Here is a 23,912-nt window from a genome sequence, read left to right as displayed (position 1 = left end):
ACCTCTATAGGCAATCTTCCTGTAGGAACAGAAAGTCATGGGTGAACTACTTACTCCAAGAGTAGGGCTGGCAGGGCAGCTACAACAGAAAGACAAGGGGCAAGAGGTTTGCCTGGAAATCTCTGGTAAGTTTGCTGTAGTATTTTTTAAATTCAGCCTTTTGTCTATGTATGACTTATTTTCTCATTTTCCTTAAGAGCAGGTGCAATGAGTCAGATTCTATCTCCTGAGTCTCTGATGTAGTGCTATATACATGCTGTTCACAATAAAAAAAGCTTAAAACATGAATTAATAACTCAGACTTCATAAACAAAGTTAACATTTACTGAACATTTACTATAAGCCTAGGCATTATATTAGGTGCTTTACACTCATTTTCTTTAATTCTAATAGTTCCACGAGATAAGTAGTATTAACCCTGTGCTACACAGGAGAAAAAGGAGACTAAGAATGTTGAGTAATTTGCCCAAGGTCACAAGGCCAGTAAAGAATGAGGCCAAGATTCTAGAACAGATCTGTCAGACCCCCTCAATGCCTAAGCTTTAATCCACTGGACTGTCTTTTGACCATCAAAAAAGGACTTTCACATTGACTCTAGTGTTAGAAGAGTTTTTATTAATAATCAAATTATTTTAAATTGGTAATTCATGGTAATTAATAACTATATATCTTTAATTTGGCAACATTTGCACTGAAATACAGGGTTATCTTTTAACTTAATCCCTCTCTACGTGAAACCAAAGTAAAATTTCCAAAATTAAACACTATCTTTTTGACCTTTCCTATTGCTTAGATTTTATATTTACAGGAGCTTACTATACAGAGATTATACCAAAAGCAGTAAGAGAAGAGTTTATATCAACACTGAGTGAAGAAGAAAAATATGTTGTACTGAACTAATTTAAAACCTACCATCTTGCACAGAAGATGTGCCTGACTGAGGAGCCTTCTCTTGATTCTCCTTCTTTGCATCCATTGACTCTTAAAAAAAAAGAAAGAAAATAGTGAGAAATAACAGAAGGCCAGAGAAACAGTTTGAAAGAGTACTTATAAAAACCATAAACTAAAACTATTTTCTAATAGAAGCCAGTTTTCATTTTATAATTAATATCCTCATTTTCTGCATAGGACTTCACTTTCCAATATACAATGTACCTTTTTTAAATTTTATTTATTTATTTATCTATCTATTTATTTTTATTTTTGGCTGAGTTGGGTCTTTTGTTGCTGCGTGCAGGCTTCTCTCCAGTTGCGGCGAGCGGCGGCCACTCCTCGTTGCAGTGCGCGGGCCTCCCCTGCTGCGGAGCATGGGCCCTAGGCATGTGGGCCTCAGTAGTTGTGGCACGTGCGCTCAGCAGTTGTGGCTGGAGGGCTCTAGAGCACAGGCTCAGCAGCTGTGGCACACGGGCTTTGCCGCTCCGCGGCATGTGAGATCTTCCCAGAGCTGGGCTCGAACCCGTGTCCCCTGCATTGGCAGGCGGAATCCCAACCACGGAGCCACCAGGGAAGCCCATAATGTACCTTATAATTTGCTTATTTGTTTACTGTATGTCTCACTTCACTCAAATGTAAGCTCCAAAAGATCAGGAATTTTTAAATTTTACTTTGTCTCCTTTGTTCACTGCTGTATCCTCAGTGCCTAGAAAAGGACCTGGCATACAGAACACCCTTGAGCATTTGTTAAATGAATGAACGAACAAACCAAAATGAGCTAGGCTGATCCTTACAATGTTCAGATTAATGTGCCTCAGAAATAAAGCGCAAGCTTTTGAGAATTTAAAACAAAAGGCGGGCTTCCCTGGTGGCGCAGTGGTTGAGAGTCCGCCTGCCGATGCAGGGGACACGGGTTCGTGCCCTGGTCCGGGAGGATCCCACGTGCCGCGGAGCGGCTGGGCCCGTGAGCCATGGCCGCTGAGCCTGCGCGTCCGGAGCCTGTGCTCCGCAACGGGAGAGGCCACAACAGTGAGAGGCCCACGTACCGCAAAAAAAAAAAAAAGGGAAGCTAAATTACAATGTAATTCAATGGACTAGGCAAAGTTTTTCTCTGTGCTAGGCTGAGGAACTCAAACAGTACTGGACCTTGGGACTTCAAGTCTAAGATGTATTTCATCCACATTTATTACAGTATATATTTCTTAAATGACTCATTTAAAAATTAATCATAATACTATTATTATGCTGAAAAATTAACCAAAATTCTTTAATATTATCAAATAAGCAGTCAGTATTCTCATTTTCCCCATTGTCCTAAATATTTTAAATGTGTCTGTTTCAATCAGGACCCAAATAAAGTCCATACAGAGCAATGGCAGATACATTTCTTAAATTTCTTTTGATCTATAGACTCCTCCTCCTCCTCCTTCTTTTTCCCCCTTCCCCTAGCAATTTTTTTGCCGATGATACCAGTTCAGATTTTTCCAACCTGGAGTTTGCTGACTACTTCCTCATAATGCTGGGTTCTTCTGGTCCTTATATTTTCTCTTAATTCGTATAGCTATTTCGAGCCAGAAGAGCTTAACCAGATTCAGGTTTGGCTTCTTTGGGAGGAAGAGAGAAGATGACTTCATAGGTACTTCTCACAGGGGGTTCCTAATATACCTAGTTCTCTCTCTTTTTGTGATATGAGCTGCCATGGATGATTATTGCCTAGATCCATTAGTTCATTAGTGGCTGCAAAATGGAGGTATTCTAATTATCGTCCTGTCTTTATTAGCCAGAAAACTTCTATAGAGAGAAACCTCCCCTCTTCAACCATTCAGTTACCTTGAGGTAGAGCTCACAAAGGGAAGTCACAATCAACACTTTGTTCTTTTCCTTTATTTTCTAGTTTTCAAGATAATGAATTGTATCCGTGGGACTTCCCTGGTGGTCCAGTGGTTAAGACTCTGTGCTTCCAATATAGGGGGCATGGATTCGATCCTGGTTGGCGAACTAAGATACCACATGCCGTGCAGCCAAAAAATTTTAAAAATTAAAAAAAAAAAAGAGTCGTATCCCTACCATTCTCCACAGATGACAAATAAATTTTGTTTTGTTTTTTAGTATCATTATGAACTAACGAATTTAACCACACTTCATGTGTTTCTATCTATTGCTATTTTACCCTTACTGATGCTTGAATTGTCAAGTGACAAATTTCTTAAAAAAGAATGTATGAATGATGCCAGGTGTACCATTTAAGGTAACAGATCTACTTTCTGGTTATGACTGAGTGACTCTTCAAGATACGTGAACACTCGACAGGGATGTATGGGCTGCTCTCTATTTAAATAATTTGGATAGTATGAAGACAGTACACATTTATATTTACTAAATAGTTCTACAGTAAGATTTTCTAATAGGAAAGAAAGTAAAATTATAAAGGCCTGGTTCCTGCTCTAGGGAAGCTAAGAATCTAGGTACAGAGACTATACTAAACTAATACACTTGACAAAAACGGAAATAGCAGAGCACAACATTCAGCATGCAGCCAGAGAAAAAGTCATGAGAGACAGAAGACTTAAACTGGGTCTTGAAGGAAGAACAGGATTTAGAACAACAAAGGTATGAAGAATGTATTAACGGGAAAGAAAACACAACTCAAAACAGAGAGTGCAAATGAGTGTGGCATATTCATGGGACAGTGAGCAAACTTCTCACTAGAGCAGGACAGGATGAAGCATTTTTTAAATCACCCATATTAGAGTAAGAAAATCTAGACTGTGATCTTGGCTGTCACAGATTGTTTTATGACCTGTTCACTTAAACTCCCTCAGTGTCAGCTTTCTCATTTATAAAACTAAGAAGGGAAGACAAGATTACCTTTAATAGCTATTCAGTTCTAAAATTCCAATTCTAAGCACCTAACGTCTTCTATAACTTTACTTTTAAAAAGGCTTTTTTCCCCCAAACATTCAATCTACCAAAAGATACTCATTCCCAATGAATAAATAAAAATATTTATCATCTTTAGACAAGTAAATCTTACCTTCATTCACTGTTTGCCCCATGGTATCCCTCTCTGGTGTTCTTTCCTACAAGGTGAAAAATCAATTACTACCTCCTTTTAACGTAATACATTTCTGAATGGTGGTATTATTACAAATCAGCTATAATGGGACTACATCAAACTAAAAAGCTTTTGCACAGTGAAGGAAACTATCAACAAAATGAAATAGCGACCTACTGAATGGTGAAAGATATTTGCAAATAATATATCCAATAAGGGGTTGATATCCAAAATATACAAATATCTCATACAACTCAACATCAAAAAAACAAACAACCCGATTAAAAAATGGGCAGAGAATGTGAACAGACACTTTTCCAAAGAAGATATACAAATGGCCAATAGGCACATGAAAAGATGTTCAACAACACTAGTCATCAGGGAAATGCAAATCAAAACTTCAATGACATACCATCTCACACCTGTCAGAATGGCTATTATCAAAAGACAACAAATAGGGCTTCCCTGGTGGCGCAGTGGGTGAGAGTCCGCCTGCCGATGCAGGGGACATGGGTTCGTGCCCCGGTCCGGGAAGATCCCACATGCCGTGGAGCGGTTGGGCCCATGAGCCATGGCCGCTGAGCCTGCGTGTCTGGAGCCTGTGTTCCGCAACAGGAGAGGCCACAACAGTGAGAGGCCCACATACCGCAAAAAGAAAAAAAGAAAAAAAAAAAAAAGACAACAAATAACAAGTGTTGGTGAGGGTGTGGAGAAAAGGGAGCCCTCGTGCACTGTTGTTGAGAATGCAAATTGGTGCAGCCACTATGGAAAACAGTATGGAAACTCCTCAAAAAATTAAAAATATAACTACTGTACGATCCAGCAACCCCACTCCTGGGTATTTATCTAAAGAAAACAAAAACACTAATCAAAAATATATATGCACCCCTACGTTCACTGCAGCATGATTTACAACAGCCAAGATATGGAAGCAACCCAAGCGTCCATAAACAGATGAATGGATAAAGAAGATGTGATATATATACACAATGAAGTATTACTCAGCCATAAAAAATAAAATAAAATCTTGCCATTTGCAAACAACATGGATGGACCTAGAGGGTATTATGCTAAGTGAAGTAAGTCAGACAAAGACAAATACTGTATGATTTCTTATACGTGGAATCTAAAAAAACAAAACAAATGAACAAACATAACAAAACAAAAACAGTCATAGATACAGAAAACAAACAGGGGGTTGCCACAGGGTAAGGGGTTGGGAGGAAGAAAGAAAGGTGAGGGAGATTAAGAGGCTCAAACTTTCAGCTACAAAAAATGAGTCAGAGGTATGAAATGTACAGTGTGGGGAACACAGTCAATAATTATGTAATATCTTTGTATGGTAACAGATCATAATTGTAACTAGACTTACCATGGTAATCATTTTGAAATGTACAGAAATATGAAATCACTATGTTGTGTAACAGGAACTAACATAGTGTTGTAGGTCAATTACACTTTAAAAACAAAGAAACAAACTCATAGAAAAAAAGATCAGATTTAATTATCAGATCAGATAAATAAATAATTATCTAACAAAGCAGGATAAAATACAGGTTCTTTGGGAAGTTAGGAGGTACTGTGAACTGAGAATATATAAGAAGCCTTCTCAGAGGAAATGGTAGGTAAACTGGTACTTTAAAGGTGAGCATTTCAATGAACAGAGAAGAATGAGAGAGGAATTTCAGGCTGAAGGTACAAAATGAGTGGACACTAAAGAAGAGCCTGCCTCCTCTACTTGATTATGAAATGCTGGAGTTGCTCAGATTCCTTCTGGGCTCTCATCTCCCTCTATAGTCTCTCAGGAGCCACCCATACACAGATGACTTGCAAAGCATTACCTTTCCTTCCCAGACTTCTCCTCTGAAAGTCAGACTTAAATAATTAAATGGATTGGCTATTTGATACCACTGGGAAGATGCTGTCAATTAAGGACTATAGCCTAGCAGCAAAAGAAAAAGTGAAATATATAGAGAGTGCTGAATCGAAGCAGAAAGTAAAGGGAGACGAGCTGTAATCCAGGTAGGGAACAAAGGCACTTAACCAACTCTAGTCAGAAAGTAAAAAGCTGTGAATTACATTAAAGTTAAGTCCCATTACTACACAAAGGGATTCAGTTCAAAAAAACTCAGGGATGGGTCACACATAGAAGATATACCCAGGTTCCTATGTCCTTCTCTAAAATCTCTAACTCATAACTGAGTTCTGAATCTCAACTGGTATCAATTCCTCCCATTAGTTGAGTAAGTGATTTTGTAAATCCTAGAAGGTGAAAATATATGTTTAGAAATAATTAAAACCAAATCTTTTTTATCTTTTTTTAAATTGAAGTATAGTTGATTTACAATGTTGTGTTAGTTTCTGCTCTACAGCGAAGTGACTCTATACACATATATACATGTATATATACATATATATGTGTATATACTCTATACACATACACACACTTTTCCTGAAGACCTAAATAAAGAAATCCATGTATCATGTTCACAAGTTGGAAGATTACTTGGATAGGGATAAAAATGCACTAATCACAAGAGAAACTGGATTTAACCATGATTAAATTTTCTGTTTATCCAAAGGTACTGTTTAATCAAGATGGAGTAGTATTGGCATCAGAGCAGACATACAGATCAATGGAACAGAACAGAGAGTCCTGAAAGGTGCACCTATATACGGTCAATAGATTTTCAACAAAGCGCCAAGGTAATTCAGTGGACAAAGGATGGTTTTGGTTTTTTGCTTATTTTTTCAACAAATGGTGCTAGAACATATCTACATACAAAAAAAAAAAAAACCTACAATGAGGTACCACCTCACACCCGTCAGAATGGCCATCACTGGAAACGAAATCATCTCAAGGAAATAACTGTACTCCCATGTTCACTGCAGCATTATCTGCAATAGTGAGGGTATCGAAACACCTAAGTGTCCATCGACAGATAAACAGATAAAGAAAATGTGGTGTGTATATGTCCAATGGAATATTATTTAACCTTATAAAAGAAGGAAACCTTGCCATTTGTGACAATACAAATGAACCTGGAGAGCATTATACTAAATGAAATGAGCCAAAGACAAATACTACATGGTATTATTTACATGTGAAATCTTAAAAAAAAAAAAAGGAAATACGTGAGGTGATGGATATGTTAATTAATTTGCTTGTGGAAATCCTTTCACACTATATATGAATATCAAATTATTACTTTGTGCACTTTAAATATACTACAATTTTATTAGTCAATTATACCTCAATAAAGCTGGGTGGGGGAAAAAAAGAATGGCCATCATTAAAAAGTCTTCAAATAACAAATGCTGGGGACTTCCCTGGTGGTCTAGTGGTAAAGAATCCGCCTTCCAATGCAAGGAACGTGGGTTCGATCCCTGGTCGGGGAACTAAGATCCCACATGCCGTGGGGCAACTAAGCCCGTGGCCATAACTACTGAGCTCGCCCACCTCAACGAGAGAGTCCACATGCCACAAACTACAGAGCCCACGCGCCACAACTAGAGAGAGAAAACCTGCACGCCACAACCAGAGAGAAGTCCACGCACTGCAACAAAGTGCCTACATGCCACAACAAAAGATCCCGCGTGCCTCAACGAAGATCCCACATGCCACATCTAAGACCCGATGCGGCCAAAACAATAAAGAAAAAAAAATGCCACACTGGGAGTGTGGGATTAGCAGATGTAAACTACTTATATAGGATGGATAAACAACAGGGTCCTACTGTATAGCACGGGAACTATATTCAATATCCTGTGGTAAACCATAATGGACGGACTTCCCTGGTGGTCCAGTGGTTAAGAATCCGCCTTCCAATGCAGGGGAAGAGGGTTTGATCCCTGGTTGGGGAACTAAGATCCACATGCCGTGGGGCAACTTAAGCCCGCACGCCGCAACTAGAGAAGCCTGAGCACCACAACTAAGACCTGACGCAGCCAAATAAATTTAAATAAACAAACAAAAATGGTCCACATCAAAAAAATCTTTAAAAAAAACCATAATGGAAAAGAATATTAAAAAAAGAATGTCTGTATGTGTATAACTGAGTTACTTTGCTGTACAGCAGAGATTGGCACAGCATTGTAAATCAACTATACTTCAATTTAAAAAAAAGAAAAAAAACACCTCACAACAGACAAAAACTGCTACCTTGAGATAGATCATAAATGTAAATGTAAAGCCTAAAACTATAAAATTTCTAGAGGAAAACATAGAGCTCTTGTGACTTTGAGTTAGGCAATGATTTCTTAGATATGACACAAAAAAGCACAACACATAAAACAAAAAATGATAAATTGGACTTCAAAACTAACAACTGCTCTTCAAATGACACTGTTAAGAAAATAAAAGGATAAGCTACAGGATTGGAGAAAATATCTGCAAAACACATATCTGATAAGAGATCTGTACCCAGAATATACAAACTACTCTGACAACTCAATTTTAAAAGGCAAACAGAGCCCAATAAAAACATAATTGGCAAAAGATTTGGACAATCACTTCGATAAAAAAGATACATAAACGGCCAACTAGCATGTGAAAAGATGTTCAACATCATTAGTATTCTGGGAAGCACAAATTAAAGCCACAATGATATACCACCACATAAATGGCTAAAATTAAAAAGACTAACACTACCAAATGCTGGTGAAGATGAGGAACTGGAACTCTCATTCATTGTTGATGGTAATGTAAAATAAGTACTCCTATTAAAATAGAACCTTCTTAGAGTTAAATGCAAAGCAAATATTCTTAACTTCAAAACCAGTGTTTTGGAATCCAAAGCACTTACTTTAGAGGTAGAACCACAGACCAAAGAATCAAATATTCTACTTATCCCTAGATAAAAACAGAAAGAATTCCAGATCCCTTTAGTTTGAGATTAGCCATATTAGACAAAATCAACTCTTTCAGAGTTTGGAAACATTTCCTTTTCAATTATCATAGTCATTCAGCACCACTGAGCAGACATATACTCTTATGAAGTCCGAAGTCATGTCAAAAAAAAGACTTCAACATAAAAAAAGAACCCAAACTCTTTAGGAAATGAGTCAGTGATTCAATAAGCCTTCCCTTTCAGTCATTATGGTGTTACAGTGCAGTGAGTTTTTAGGAAGACATCATCAAAAGTGAGCTTGTGTCCACTGTGGTAATTTAAGAGTTCTTGCAGGGTCACGATAAAGTCAAAATCATTTGCCCTAAACACTCTTCTTCACTATAAACAGCCTTTACTGTCTTCCCTCTCGAGCCATGTAGCTTCCATGTTCCACCGCACCAATCATTCCAATGTAAAATGAAATAGTTTTCCCTTTAAGAGAATATGATCCTGCCCTGTTTTATTTCCTTTATATATATTCCACACCACCTAGAACAGCACTACGCACAGGTAGATTCAAACTGAACACCTGAGTGAATATTCACCAACCTTTAACAAAACTGTTTCTTTTCAAATATTTTGAAATTCATAAACTTCACTGGAGACTTATTTTATTTCCTACTCTCTCCAATATTCCTACTATCCAAGTTCTATATTTGGCATATGCAAATGTGTAAATTCTCATTCAATTTATGTACCAAATGTACAACCAAAGTGAATGCTTAAACTTACTTTTGAGCAAATAGAGTTCTGTCTTAAAAAGTATCACTACTTAAACTATCTTAAACTTCAAAGTGTCATGCACTATACAGACAAAACAGTACAGCAAAATATTACAGCATCCTCCTTGTTAGAAAAATGCCCAATCAAACTCTCTGATGGGAAAATGGGTAATTCCATTCCAAAGGAACAAAGTAAATATACCAACTGTCTCTCTACTGGGCTCTCAAAACTACAAAAGCTAATCCATTTAAACCTGCAAAGAGAATAATCTTTTTTGTTTTACTTGAACACATGACTTTTAGTTACAGACATTTATTTACAGACATGTGGGCATAATCCCATGTGTCAAGGGTTTATGCCCATAAGAATCAACAAGACAAGGCCTCTGCCCTCTGGGAGCTCCCCGGCAGGGCTCCCAGGCTGTGGAGCAGATATGGAAGCAAGTCTTATATAATACGAGTTGTTTACCTGCTCACCTCTCCTCACAGACTGTAAAGTGATTGAGAATTACTCTTCCTTGTAGCTCTCCCACAGCTAGCACAAAGCCTTGCACTTAAAAAAAAGTACTCAAAGGTTCTGTTAGTAACTAAAATCTCACTCTAAATGTATATACGGGTCTCTATAGGATTATATGAGTAAAAGATTATTTAAGCATGGAGAGAAACATAGGACATATACTAGGCTGTTAATAAGGCTTACCTGGGAGGGTAAAGATGATGGGGTGTGTGGGGGAGAGGGCATTATAAATATATTTTGTGTGATATAATTCTATTTGTATAAAATTTTGCACAAGCTTGCATAAAGTAATGCAAAAATATTTTGGTGATCCTCCTTTTCTGCATCACAGGGTGGTGAGATTTCAGGTGACCTTTATTTTCTTCCTTATATTTTTATGTATGATTTGAATTCTTTACAATGGTATATATTAAATAATCAGAGAAAGTTATTTTCATTTGTGGGGGGAATGTACCCTGACAGTTTTTTTAAAATAATCCCTAAATGTTGTTATATTATTAAGAAGCTCTGTATATGCAATCCTGGCTTATCACATAAGTTTTAACAAATTATATGGTTACTGTGATGGTTACTGGCAGCCATAACAATTACACAGAAATATTATTTCTAGTGCTTAAAGCCATTACAAATTACTTCATCTCCCTGAGTCTTGGGTTTTCCCATGTGTAAATTAAGGCTAATACCATCTACACTTCATAGTGTGGTCATGAAATTAAATGTAGTCATGAAATTAAACGAGATAGTATAGGTACAGCATCTAGCATAGTATCCTGAACAACTGGAAGCTCAAAGACTGTTTTCTATCCCATCCCAACACCCCAAGGTGAGTGAGTTTTAGCATTAACACAACATTAATTACATTGTAAAGTGGAACTACATTCCTACTTTGATTCCTGAGCATTACTTATTCTCTTCCAAAGTATAAACTAAAAAGGTTGTTTAAAGAAACAAATGCTAACTTTAAGGCACTCTTAAATTAAGCAGTAATATACATATATATATATAATGCCCAGACATATAATTACTAAAGAAAGCAGCCACCATCTCCCAACCAGCATTATCAGAAAGCCTATATATTCTAGCTAAAGCCAAAAAAAACTTGATGTCACCCCATGTTGGATGACTCTGAGGTATAATTATTCATGAATATATTATTTCCTTTAGGGTTGGTGAGTATTGGAAATAGCTTTAGGTTCTCTGTGAACTAAAATGGCCTTTGTGGGCTTCCCTGGTGGTACAGCGGTTGAGAATCCGCCTGCTAATGCAGGGGACACGGGTTCGAGCCCTGGTCCGGGGAGATCCCACATGCCACAGAGCAACTACGCTCACAAGCCACAACTACTGAAGCCCACGTGCCTAGAGCCCGCAATCCACAACAAGAGAAGCCACCTCAATGAGAAGCCCGCACACCGCAACGAAGAGTAGCCCCTGCTCGCCGCAACTAGAGAAAGCCCGCGCGCAGCAACGAAGACCCAATGCACCCAAAACAAAAAAAAAAAAGCACATACAAATTGAATGGGAAAGATAGACGTTTTCCTAGGACTGAATACTAGGAGAAATTTGTACAGATTCTGATGTAAAGGAATACTGGCTAATTTAATAGGAAGTATCTTTGACTATAATTTGAGAAAAAATAAAATTTGCATTGTCCCTGTTATAATGCCCCAGCATTACAATGTAATTCACCTATGTCCTTCAGTCGCAGTAGAAGGACAGAGATTATAGGAGTTAAGGGACTACACCATGATCTGTTGGTAAACCCTGGATAGCATCAATTCAGAATGCTTCAAATAAAGATATACTGTGGAGTTAAGACTTACATACCACATACACAGACAGCACAGCTATTACCTTTCTGGAAAATATTAGGAGCCTGACCTTTTAGAAATAAAGACGTACCTCATTTCCACAATGGTGGTCTGCAGAAGAAACTACAGAAAAGCTTAGCTTTGCTCTCAATATACTTTGAACTGCCTCAGCACTTCAAGAAAAACTCAAATAAGACCCCCAAAGTAGTTCTCCATGTTACATGGGAGAGAAAAATTAAAAGCTTTGTTTTATTTTTGCCAGCACTAAGAGAAGTTGTTTCACTAAATGTATATAAGGAGCAACTTCACTGCATTAAAAAAAAAAAAAAATCCAGGGACTTCCCTGGTGGTCCAGCAGTTAAAACTCCACGCTCCCAACGCAGGCAGCCCAGGTTAGATCAGGAAAACTAGATCCCGGCACACCGCAACGAAGATCCCACATGCCGGAACGAAGACCTGACGCAGCCAAATAAATAAATAAATATTTTAAAATAATAATAATAATAAAGATTACCTGGTACTGTGTGTTTGAATCACATAACAGCTCTTGGCACATCCACTGTGCTCAAAAATATTTTAAAAAATAAATCCAAAAATTCAAGTATAAGCCCAAAAATGTAGTAGGTTATAGTGTCTGACATTGACATTTATTTCCTTTACCACAAGACCACAGTTACACTAAACCTAGTAGTTGTATCCAGCAGGCTTTGAACAAGGATAGATAGACTGGGGTCTTTTACAAAACCATTTGTTTTGCAGATTGTATCTTATAACAGAAGTAAGGGCTGATAATAGATCAACAAACGCTTTGAAAGTCTTGCATTGTTTTAAAACATTTTCTCAGTATGATTAAACAATGTAAAACACTGATTAAAGTGAAATTATTAAACCTAAAACTCCTATTGCTCTTATCTGATTCTGGAGAAAATTCTACAATTTTTTTTGAGAAAGACAGTTTTAAAGGACTATTTAGCAAGTTAATGGGTCCATAATTCTAAGATTACAGGGCTCTTCCATTATTTGTTTGCTTTTTTTTTCTTTTTGCCTTTCCATTGCGTTTTGTTTTGAAGATGAAGTAATACACCTTGAGTCTCTAATTAGAGATCACTACCTGAAGAGTCAACAAGGGGCAACATTTTGACAAGGACAGGAACTAGCAAGAAATTTCCCAGGGCCCTTTTCGACTTCAGGCCATTAGTCAGATGTTATAAAATGGATGGAATTACAGAATCTCAACCTGAGAGAATATAAAAATAAACAAAATACAGATGCTAAACTGAAAAAAATAAATTTGTTCCCTCAGCAACAGCAAGGTTTGCTGCCATATGTGCCAGACAGAAGTCCCATAGGTGAGAATAAAGTCCAAATTTAAGCATTCATTATTCACTTGTTCACTCAACCTCCCATTTGACAGACATTAAAATCCACATTTTTTGAAAGAGTAAAGTGACCTTAAATTGAGACAACACTGAATTTTTTATCGGTGTAGAAAAATTCTCAACTATATTATACATTTACCAGACTACCGTTTCCTGATAACCAGGGTTTTGGGTAATAAATATAATGATAACACCCATAACACAAAGAGTTGCTGGGCTACCTCACTTCCTGCAATCTGGCCTCTACCTCCTCACTTCTATAACTGCTTTCCAAGGCCCCAATTACCCCCCAGACAACAAACCCAATTACAGTGTTTCAGTCCTACTTCCCCTTGACATTTCAGGAACCCTCTGTGATAGATCCGTCAACCCTCATCTTAGACACCGCTCCTCTCTGAGCCTCATATGTAGGTAGGACCTGGTGGTCCTACCTCTATTATCTCTTTGTGTCTACTTCCTCCTTCTGTCCCAGCCATTGATCTTCTGTAGTCACTCAGTCTCTTCCTCTATATTCTACAAATTTTTAGAATCTCGTTCTATTCCACGGTTCATGCAACATCCCTATGTGCATAACTCCTATATCAGCACCTCTAGTCCCAATCTCTCTCCAAAATTTCTACTCTAGCCAAATGAACATCAGTCTGAATGCCTCACAACTCCTCACATACTACATATTTTTAAAAATCAAACTCGGGAATTACGTGGTGGTCCAGTGGTTAGGACTCCACGCTTCCACTGCAGGGGGCCTGGATTCAATCCCTGGTTGGGGAACTAAGATCCCACAAGCCGAGTAGCACGGCCAGAAAACAGAAAAACAAAAAAACAAAACTCTTTTGTCCTCCAAAATGAGCTCCTCTTCCTCTGCTTCCTATTCTAGACATCACAAACTCCCAATTTTTCTGAATTAGAAGTCATCTTTGAGTCCCCTCCTCCTTTGCCCAATATCTTATCAGTTACCAAGTTCTGTTGATTCTAGAAGCTCGGAAAGCTGGTAGTGAAAGAAAAATGATTCAAACCTAAGTTTGTCAGACACCAAAAGACAGGGATACAATACACTGTTCAAGCTTTGAAAGGGAGAAGTAAGGAGACATACACACCATGTACCCTGCACAGAATGGATCCTTGAAGGCAGGAGAAAATAAAGATTATGGTCCCTGGGGTCTACTGATGGTGGTGCTGGCAGTGGTAATAATAAATACTAAGAGCTGTCACTTACTGACCTCTTGCTAAATGTCTGGTACCCAACTAGGGCCTTTATAGTCATTTTTCTTATCTAAAGCCTATTACAAGCCTGTAGGGTTAATACTGTTATTAATGGCCATTTGAAAGTTAAAGATGTTGAAGCTCAAAGACCTGTACAATTATTACCCAGCTGGATTTAAACCTAGGTCCATGAATGCTAAGCCATTATGCTAAAATTGCTTCTGTTGTGTTTCTGTGCATGCCTTATCTCCCCTACTAGATAAGCTTTTGGGGGCAGTATTATGTCTGGTTCACCTCTGTATTCTGCAGTGTCTATCCACCATGTCTATCACATAGTACGGCCCCCAAAATGTTTGCAAAATGAGTAAATCTGTTGTGCTACAGTATATTTATACCTAAACCATATAGTCCCAGAACATTGTGGTTTTCTAAAATAATTTTGGTGAGGTTTTCTTTTGGCTGTCATTGTTCTCCATTCTTTTCTGCAATGTCTACTCTGCTGTCTTAGTTTACCCACAAATCTAGATCGGTGGGCCAAGGAGAAAGTTCTGTGAGATATGAGATAGTCCCCCAGTCCCCACATCTCCCTCCTTCCCAACATCTAATACACCTTCATTTTTCTTACTCTGAATTTGATTTCTAGGTGATGTTTGAAGTCTCAAAAAGACAGGCCCCAGTACAAATGTGTTATTATTACAGGCATTTTTCCAGGGAGAAGAGCTAGATATACTATGCTGTACCAGAATTCAGTTTATAAATTGCAACTACATAGCAGTTTGAACTAAAATATGCGCTTTAAACCAATATTCACAAAAAAAGGAAAAGACACAGTCCCTACACACAAAATAATTTAACTGCAAAAATATTTCATTATATCCCCTTGAGCATAATCAACAGTATAAGAAGTTTCAAGGCTAAAAGAGGTTTACATATATGTCTGCTGGTAGTTTTAAAGAAAAGGTTGAAAGAAGTGACTGAAGTTATACACACACATAATTCACCACAAACTATTGATGAAATAGCACAGGTAGAACATTTTTTTTTTTAGTCTATCTTGTTATAAAGACACTGTTTTCAAATTTGAAAAACAAACAAAAAAGTTCTTTATTGCTCAGTCAATATGCAAGAAAATGATAGAGAAGTCTAAATTAACTGCATAAAATAACACCTTTAAGTTTTTCATTTTGACTTGAAAATAGTTTATTACTTTCATTTCAAGAAGTACTTCACATTTATACCTAAATGCAAAAGCACTTGACTTAATTGAAATATATTATAGCTATATGTTTTCCTTTGACAAAGAGAAGCTGGCTCTTCTAACTAAAAATTTGATCCTGGTAAGATGATTATCTTAACAGGTTTACAGAAGTGTATACAGTTGGCTCTCAGTATCCATGGATGTAGAACCCACAGATACAGAGGGCCGATTGTGCTAACCCATTTTATATAAGGGACTTGAGCACCCATAGGTTTTGGTATCCGAGGGGGTCCTGGAACCAATACCCCACAGATACAGAGGGACACCTGTAGGATATCCATTGCACAGCTATACATAACTTGTTGAATTGGACATGATTCATCATTTTAAGATTTCACAAGCATCTACTCTATTTACTTAGTATTCAAATTTCCCCATTTTCTGATATATTTATAAATATAATCAGAAAAAATCTAAATTCTAATGTTGTAATTACTTTTAAAAATAAGATCCCATCTCTGAACTGTGAGTAGTCAATATTAAGAATGAACATTTTTAGGGACTTCCCTGGTGGTCCAGTGGTTAAGACTCTGCGCTCCTAATGCAGGAGACCGAGGTTCAATCCCTGGTCAGGGAACTAGATCCTACATGCTGCAACTAAAAGATCCCGCACACCGCAACTAAGACCCAGTGCAGCCAAATAAATAAATATAAATATTTTTTTAAAAGAATGAACATTTTTAGTAGTGAGGATGTATCAAATCAAGCCTTCTGGAGGAGCAACTTTACTTATGCTTTAGTAAAGTCTACCCCCAACGACTTAGAAATTAATCTTTTTCTGTGTTAAAGCAAACCCAAGAAGAAAACAACTATTTAAAAAAAATTTTAATTTATCTAACAAATTATAGTCTCCAGGGCTTCCCTGGTGGCTCAGTGGTTAAGAATCCACCTGCCAATGCAGGGGACACGGGTTCGAGCCCTGGCCCAGAAAGATCCCACATGCCGCGGAGCAACTAAGCCCATGCACCACAACTACTGAGCCTGCACTCTAGAGCCCGCATGCCACAACTACTGAGCCCGCGTGCCACAACTACTGAAGCCCACGCGCCTATAGCCCGTGCTCTGCAACGAGAAGCCACTGCAATAAGAAGCCCGCGCACCTCAACGAAGAGTAGCCCCCGCTCGCCGCAACCAGAGAAACCCTGCGCACAGCAATGAAGACCCAAAGCAGCCAAATAAATAAATTATAGTCTCCAAGTTAAATAATTAATCCCTTACAATTTTAAAACAATATATGTGAATGCTATGCATTTAGTTAAGAAGTGAGTCATTCAGAAAACAGATAAATGAAAAAAGTCAAGGGTTGCCAAAATCCCAGTCTATAGTTGTAAATTCCTAAGGTTTTAAAGCACGGCCACAGGCTAATTGCCCAAAGACCTGTTGCCCACCGACATTTGCAGAGGACTGAAGTTAATAGCAGGGCATGTCAATTTACCACAGGCAGCTCTCCGGTGCGACATTTTGACAAAGAACTGGGTCAGGTTACAGCCTGTTCCTATTATCACAGCAGTCTAGATTTATAGTTTCTAACACTGGCCCTACAAGAAATAATGGAAATGATGACAACAACAATCCCTGCTAGACAACAGATTACAGAAAAGCATGCAATAAACCACAATCTGAAGTGACCAGAAAACTAAACATCCCTGACAATGCTTAAAACATGAGGCAGGTGTCAGTAAATTACCCATTTAAACATTTCTACAACCTCTCAAAACCTCAGCACAAAAAAATCTCAAATCAGAGTTTCTAATCTAAAGCCAAGCAATATACAAAGGTATTTAAATTATTGAGTACTATAGTTTAATTCTTTTAGTAACCATCAAAGACAATGTAGTTCATTTGAACAGATTTATGAAACTCTACCAAATTAATAAAAAATAAAGAGAATAATGAACATTACTTTTCAAATAACTTTAAAGTATACTGGAAAATACTCCAAATTATACTTAACATCTTTCAAAAGAAAAAAAAAAAGGCAGTTTCACAGCAAAGGGCACAAGTTTACAACTGTATTCAGAGAGGCAAGAGAACTGCAGAAAATAAGCATGTGATTCACTCACTGCTTAATTTAAAACTAAAAGAAGTTTGTCAATACATTTGCTTAAAAGACTATGTCAAGGTTACAAGGTACATACCAAGCAAACGGAGCTGTTTGTCTGGAATTCAACACCAGTTAATCCTTATGAGAAACAGAGGTCGAGAAAAATCAAATATGTATTCTAAACCCAAAAAGCGAAGAGAGTTCCACCACCTTTCCCCTGAGAAAAGAAAGCATCCTCAAAATATGCCCTAAAATTGCAATATATCTGTCCCGCCAGAAGTTTACAATGGCATGTTACCACAAAAGGTGGGTACTCTCTTTCCGCTCTTACAACAATTTGCTCCTATAAACTTAGGAAGGGGCAGAGCCACAGCCATAAACACAGGTCACAAGTAGTAGGTAGTCAAATGCTCTCTACCTTCAAATGTTTCCCAGCTCATTACTCATACAAAGCTTATCTTTTTTTTTTAACTCCTTGGTTAAATAATGAATTCACCTAGTCTATGTCAGACAAGTATGAAATTCAGTTGAACAGCACCATCATATAAACTGCTTATAGGAGCCTCAAATCTTTCACTGTTAACACAGTAAGATATTCTCATTTCTTAAGCTAAAACCTTTCCATCACATGCCTAAAAAATAAAAGTAAGAGAAAGGTTTAGGAATATATGTTTAGTAGAAATCATTTAGCATAAAAATCACAAGTATTATTATTTCTAAGGTAGCCAAGGTTTACTTATTAGACAACGTAAAGACAAAATAAGCAAAAACGCCTTACTCATGAAAACCAAACAACATATGCATATTTCAAATCTTAGATGGTTTCTGAAATTTTCTAAAGTTATCATGCTTTAAGAATGGTCACCTCGGGCTTCCCTGGTGGCGCAGTGGTTGAGAGTCCGCCTGCCGATGCAGGGGACACCAGTTCGTGCCCCGGTCCAGGAAGATCCCACATGCCGCGGAGCGGCTAGGCCCGTGAGCCATGGCCGCTGAGCCTGCGCGTCCGGAGCCTGTGCTCCGCAACGGGAGAGGCCACAGCAGTGAGAGGCCCGCGTACCGCAAAAAAAAAAAAAAAAAAAAAAAAGGTCACCTCTGCTATTTTTTAAAAAATGAGACGTTATCGCTACAGTAAAGTCATTTCTACTCTTAGAGTAACCAAAGCTCAAATTAGTTAGAGCCTGGAAAACTTATCACTAAATTATACCAACCTATTTTAATCTAAGAGCAGTGGTTTCTCTTATTTATTTCCCCAAGACGAAAGGATTATAAAGATTAAGACTCCAAGACGGGACTTACCTGGTGGCGCAGTGGTTAAGAATCTGCCTGCCAATGCAGGGGACACGGGTTCGAGCCCTGGTCCGGGAAGATCCCACATGCCGCGGAGCAACCAAGCCCATGAGCCACAACTACTGAGCCCACGCACCACAACTACTGGAGTCCGCGCGCCCTACAGCCCATGCTCCACAACAAGAGAAGCCACCGCAATGAGAAGCCCTCGGCAACTAGAGAAAGCCCGCGCGCAGCAACTAAGACCCAACACAGCCAAAAACAAAAAAAGACTCCAAGCCAAGGAAGGGTAAACTTTTCCTTTCAAAATGACCAACATTTGCCATTTTCAAAATTTCCACATCTTTGGTTCCTGAAATCATCAATCACTTCAAATTCTAAGATATTATATAGTAATTTTCAGACACTAATAATGTTCCTTAAATTCTTAGGGGCACTTGATTTGCTCACTCCAAAGTACAAAATATCTGGCAATGGCAGACCAATATTCATACCATAGCCTCATGGCTCTAACGTTGATGGTTAGCAGAGTTCACTTTGTTCATATCTTATACATCCTAAAAACCAGGAATATTACTAGGAGGAGACAATGAGACTCCCAGGGAGGTGACCTAATAGAGAACATGACCTCAGATTTCCATTCACAACTGGAATGAAAATTGCCCTGGCCTAAAGGGAAAAAAAGCAGCAGAGTAACCTGGCAAAAAAAAAAAAAAAACTAGAGGTGACTAATAACTCAAATAGCAGAGGATCCTTTGCATCCTCCAGTGTTCCAGTTACCAAAGTTCCAACAGTCATTTCTATTAACCCAAACAGAGGGGCAGTAAAATATTCAAGTGAAGTTTTCCTCCTCCCTCCCTTTCTCCCCACCCTGCAAGAGCTCAAACTAAAATTGGGATTTGGACCTTCCTTAAGTGGAAAAAGGGGCTACATCATTTTCATTCAAAAAATTTGGCATTTACTCAGTCTTCTCAAGGCACTTTACTATCATCAATTATTTCTCAGTGAGAGAGTGCAGGATTACCCTGACCATTTCACTGATGCGGAAACAGACACCAACAGCAAAGGGAACAGGGGCAGGAAGAGGGGCGATAGGAAGCATCTGGGAGGAACAGGCAGGCAGCTAAAAAGGAACAAACCCAAAAGAAAATGAGAGTCACATCTGGCTTAAAGCTGACCATCATAACCCTTGTTATTTTTTAGCTCAGAGAGATTTCTGAAACGTTCTGAAAACAGAAAGTGCTCTAAATTATCAGTTCATATCTTGTTACAGCCTAAACTTCTTGGTCATAGAAGTAAAGTTACTTAGCATTAAAAACTCACTATCCAGAGCCCATACTGATTTCAGTTTATACCAGTAATTCATTTTCTCTCTCAAGCCTAACCAGTATGTTACCTGTTTGACCCAGAAAACAATCTCTCATAAAAATATATCTTTATATCAACATAATCATAACAAAAAGGCACAAAGTTAATATCACATAAGTCAGAAATAATTCACAGTTCCACTCAAATTTTGTTTAGAGAATTATGACCAAAACATTGACTCCCTGAATTTGCCATTGAAATAAGAGGACTACTTGTTCTACATTCGTATTGATTTTCTTAACTATAACCTTGAAATTTTCAGGAATAAACTACTAATGGGAAGCCTTAAACACCCCAGAAACCAGCACACATAGCAGTAGGTTGAACTGAACCCCATACTACAGGCAGCACAGATAGCTAATAAAAATGTGTTGACTGAAGCATAAATCAAAAAGACTGACCAACTGCCTCATGAGAAACACCACCTCTTGAAGAGTGACTCCAGGGGCTTCCCTGGTGGTGCAGTGGTTAAGAATCCGCCTGCCAATGCAGAGGACACGGGTTCGAGCCCTGGCCCAGAAAGATCCCACATGCCGTGGAGCAACTAAGCCCGTGTGCCTCAACTACTGAGCCTGCGCTCTAGAGCCCGTGCTCCGCAACGAGAAGCCACCGCAATGAGAAGCCCGCGCACCTCAACGAAGAGTAGCCCCCGCTCGCTGCAAATAGAGAAAGCCTGTGCGCAGCAACGAAGACCCAACACGGCCAAAAATATATAAATAAAATAAATTAAAAATAAAAAATTCTATCCGACTGTTTTGAAGAATATGGATAAAGACATAGCCAAACAAATACAAGGCATCAGGTGAGAACTCAAACTTTTCTCAAAATCCCAATTGGACTCAATTCCAAAAGCTATTTTCACATTCCTGCCATTAAATATACAAAACCACAAACATAGTGAAAGAACGTTCATCCTTGGAAATACATTATTTAACGCGTAATTTAAAAAAAGAATAGCAAGAAAGGCAGAACTGTCATTACTGAAGAACATTGCCAAGCAGTGTTACTGAGAAAAATTAAATATGAGTCTATGAACTATCGTTATAATACAACTGCTTGTCATAGGAAGTTGTACTCCATAAATGTTATACATCTTATAATACTCTTTCCCCAAACTAGAAATATGAATAGCTCTGGGAGCATTAAAAATGCAGCAGCATCTGCAGTTGTTTTCGGGAAGAAAACCATCTCCAATAATTTCGCAAATCACATGATCAGAAGGAAGTATTCACTTTCCCTGCCTCAGTTTTCCCCTCCAAACCGACCCATTCACTTTTAGAGATGTCTGTCCTAAAGTCACCTTATAGGTACGTCATAAATGTTAATCTTCTAATTCTTCAAAGAAGAGGCTAACACCAAATTGTAAATCACACTTTATAATGAACGACAAACGTATTAAAACCTCTTTTAAAAAAAATCAAGACCTTAAACGGGAACCTGTAACTAAATACCTGTGCTGCCCTAACATTTGGGGGGGGGGGGGGCGAGGGGAAGGCGGCGCGAATTTTCAGCTCAGCCCTCAAAGCAACGTATAACCTCAAGACGCAAAATCTATTAAATTCGTCTACTCGCTCTTCCCCTGGCGATTCACACTAGGGTGTAGCACAACCAATATCCAGGTGGAAAAAGCGAGAACGGTATCTCAAAGTGAAGGCAACAGTGGTCCTTTGACCCACTCATGCCGCAAGTGCACGGCGGCCGCCTCTCCGCTCCTGGGGAGAGCTGGAGCCCGGCTCTCCGGCCCCCACTGCCACCCGCACCCCACCCCCAGGGCGGGCCACGCCTTCCCGCCCCGCTTCTCCCCCGAGGGCGAGCCACCGGCGCTGCCCCCCACCCAACCGCCCGGAGCCCCGGGCCGCGAGTCCAACGGACACCTGGCACCGGGACCCGAGCCCGCGCTCGGCCACAGGCGCATCCTTCCGCACTGACGTTTTACCTCCAAACTCCAAAAGTTATCTCACAAGTCCCCGGAAGGCTCCCGGGCGCGTTTCAGCCCAGACCACGCAAAGTCATCCCTACTCCTCAGCCCCGCCGCCCACCCGCGCTGTCCCGAGACCCCAGCCCGGCCCCATCCACGACCGGAGGATGCTCTGGAGAGTGCTGTCCCAGATTCGGGTAAGGGGACGACTGGGGAAGAGAGGCCCGGCACCCGAACGCCGCGGGCGGGATGGGCCGGTGTCCGGCGACCGGGCCCCGGGTGAGTGAGGGGCGTCGCGGAAATCGCTACATGGGGCAGGGGAGCCCCGGCCTTGGGGATGAGGCCGCCGAGGGGCAGGGGAGCTCTGACCTCGAGGGTGAGGCCACCGAGAGTGGGTGACCGGAGTGCGGGGCCGAGCTCGGGCCGGACCCCGCGGGGCGGTGAGGGGGCGTTCCGCGCGGGAGACGCGCCGCCGAGGACTCCCACCCGCCCGCAGACAACGGCCGGAGCCCAGACGCCACAGCTGCGCCTCTCCGGTACTCACGGGGCCTGGAGTCGCCACGCACCTCGAGTCTCGTCGGCGAAAAGAGGGAAATTCTGTCACACTGGTCCAGCGAGCCGGTACAGGTCTTCACGCCGCCGCCGCCGCCATGTTTGAGAAGCCGCGCGCGGAGCCGCGCATGCCCCGCAACCGCCACCGCTGCCCCGCCCCCCGCCCCGCTGCCCGCGTGCCCTCGGGTTGCCGCAAGCTTGCCCTCTGACCTCGGCCGCGTGCGGGGCTCGAGCCCGGGGCTCAGCCGGAAGCCCGCGCGGGCGGTGGCGAGCGATGAGACTCTGCGGCTCGGGGAAAGCCCTAGGCAGTTCTCCCTCATCCTCCCCCCGCCCCAATCTGCCCTCCCGCCAAAAAAAAAAAAAAAAAAAAAAAAAAAAAAAGCCAGTCGCAGCCCATGCACCCAAGACCGTGGTGGGCCCCCAATTGGGAACCCAGGGTCCGCGTCAAGTTTCATCCAAGGGGAACTCGCTTCCCTTGGCCATCGACTTCGACTCTCGGCCACCGCCCACCCTCGCCACGCACCGAAAAGGCAGGCGCTTCCCTAAGAACTCAAGCAAGTTCGATGAGCACGGAAAAAGCAGCTAGTTAGAGCAGCTTGAGAAAAGCCATTCCTTCGCGGGTTGCAGCATAGTTCTTGAAACAGCTTTTCTCTTTTTCCCGTGGGTTTTTGCCACGCATTCCCCTCCAGCTCCACATTCCGGATTTAGTTGTTCCTCTAAACCCTGGTTTGAGATAACGGGAACTAGATTAACCTGGAGAGTAAAATAATTTGCTCACAGGTTTCAGGGTGCTCGGGAGCGTGCTCGGGAGCGTCTTCGAGAGTGCATTTTGGGGTCTCCTCTGCCCTATCCCCCTCGCCCCGGACCGCTTGCGCAGGTGGAGGTCGCACCAGGGGGGAGGGGGAGGGCGTAAAAATAGCTCCAAAAGAAATCTCTCCGCACAAAATGTGGCAAACAGAAATCCAGAGAAAAACATCCC

At 40.4% G+C, this 23,912-nt stretch overlaps 1 protein-coding gene across 3 annotated transcripts in view; it reads right to left on the bottom strand.

The window, feature by feature from the left end:
• SCML2 (Scm polycomb group protein like 2) overlaps positions 1-23,086 on the bottom strand; it is an 88,490-nt gene extending 65,404 nt beyond the window's left edge. For 2 of the 3 annotated variants that reach the window (XM_067722154.1, XM_067722153.1), the window contains exons 1-3: positions 22,948-23,086; positions 3,968-4,013; positions 913-981 (exon numbers count right to left, since the gene is read on the bottom strand). In XM_067722154.1, coding sequence (XP_067578255.1) covers positions 913-981; positions 3,968-3,989 — 91 coding nt within the window. In that variant the 5' untranslated portion in view covers positions 3,990-4,013; positions 22,948-23,086. Of the gene's footprint in view, positions 1-912; positions 982-3,967; positions 4,014-22,925 lie in introns of all 3 variants that reach the window. The other variant, XM_067722155.1, reaches the window with a different exon arrangement.
• Between the last annotated feature and the right edge of the window lie 826 nt (positions 23,087-23,912).

Source organism: Pseudorca crassidens, chromosome X, assembly GCF_039906515.1.
Source record: "Pseudorca crassidens isolate mPseCra1 chromosome X, mPseCra1.hap1, whole genome shotgun sequence".
In the NCBI taxonomy this organism is placed as follows: Eukaryota; Metazoa; Chordata; class Mammalia; order Artiodactyla; family Delphinidae; genus Pseudorca; species Pseudorca crassidens.
This window is presented reverse-complemented; position numbering and strand designations above follow the sequence as displayed.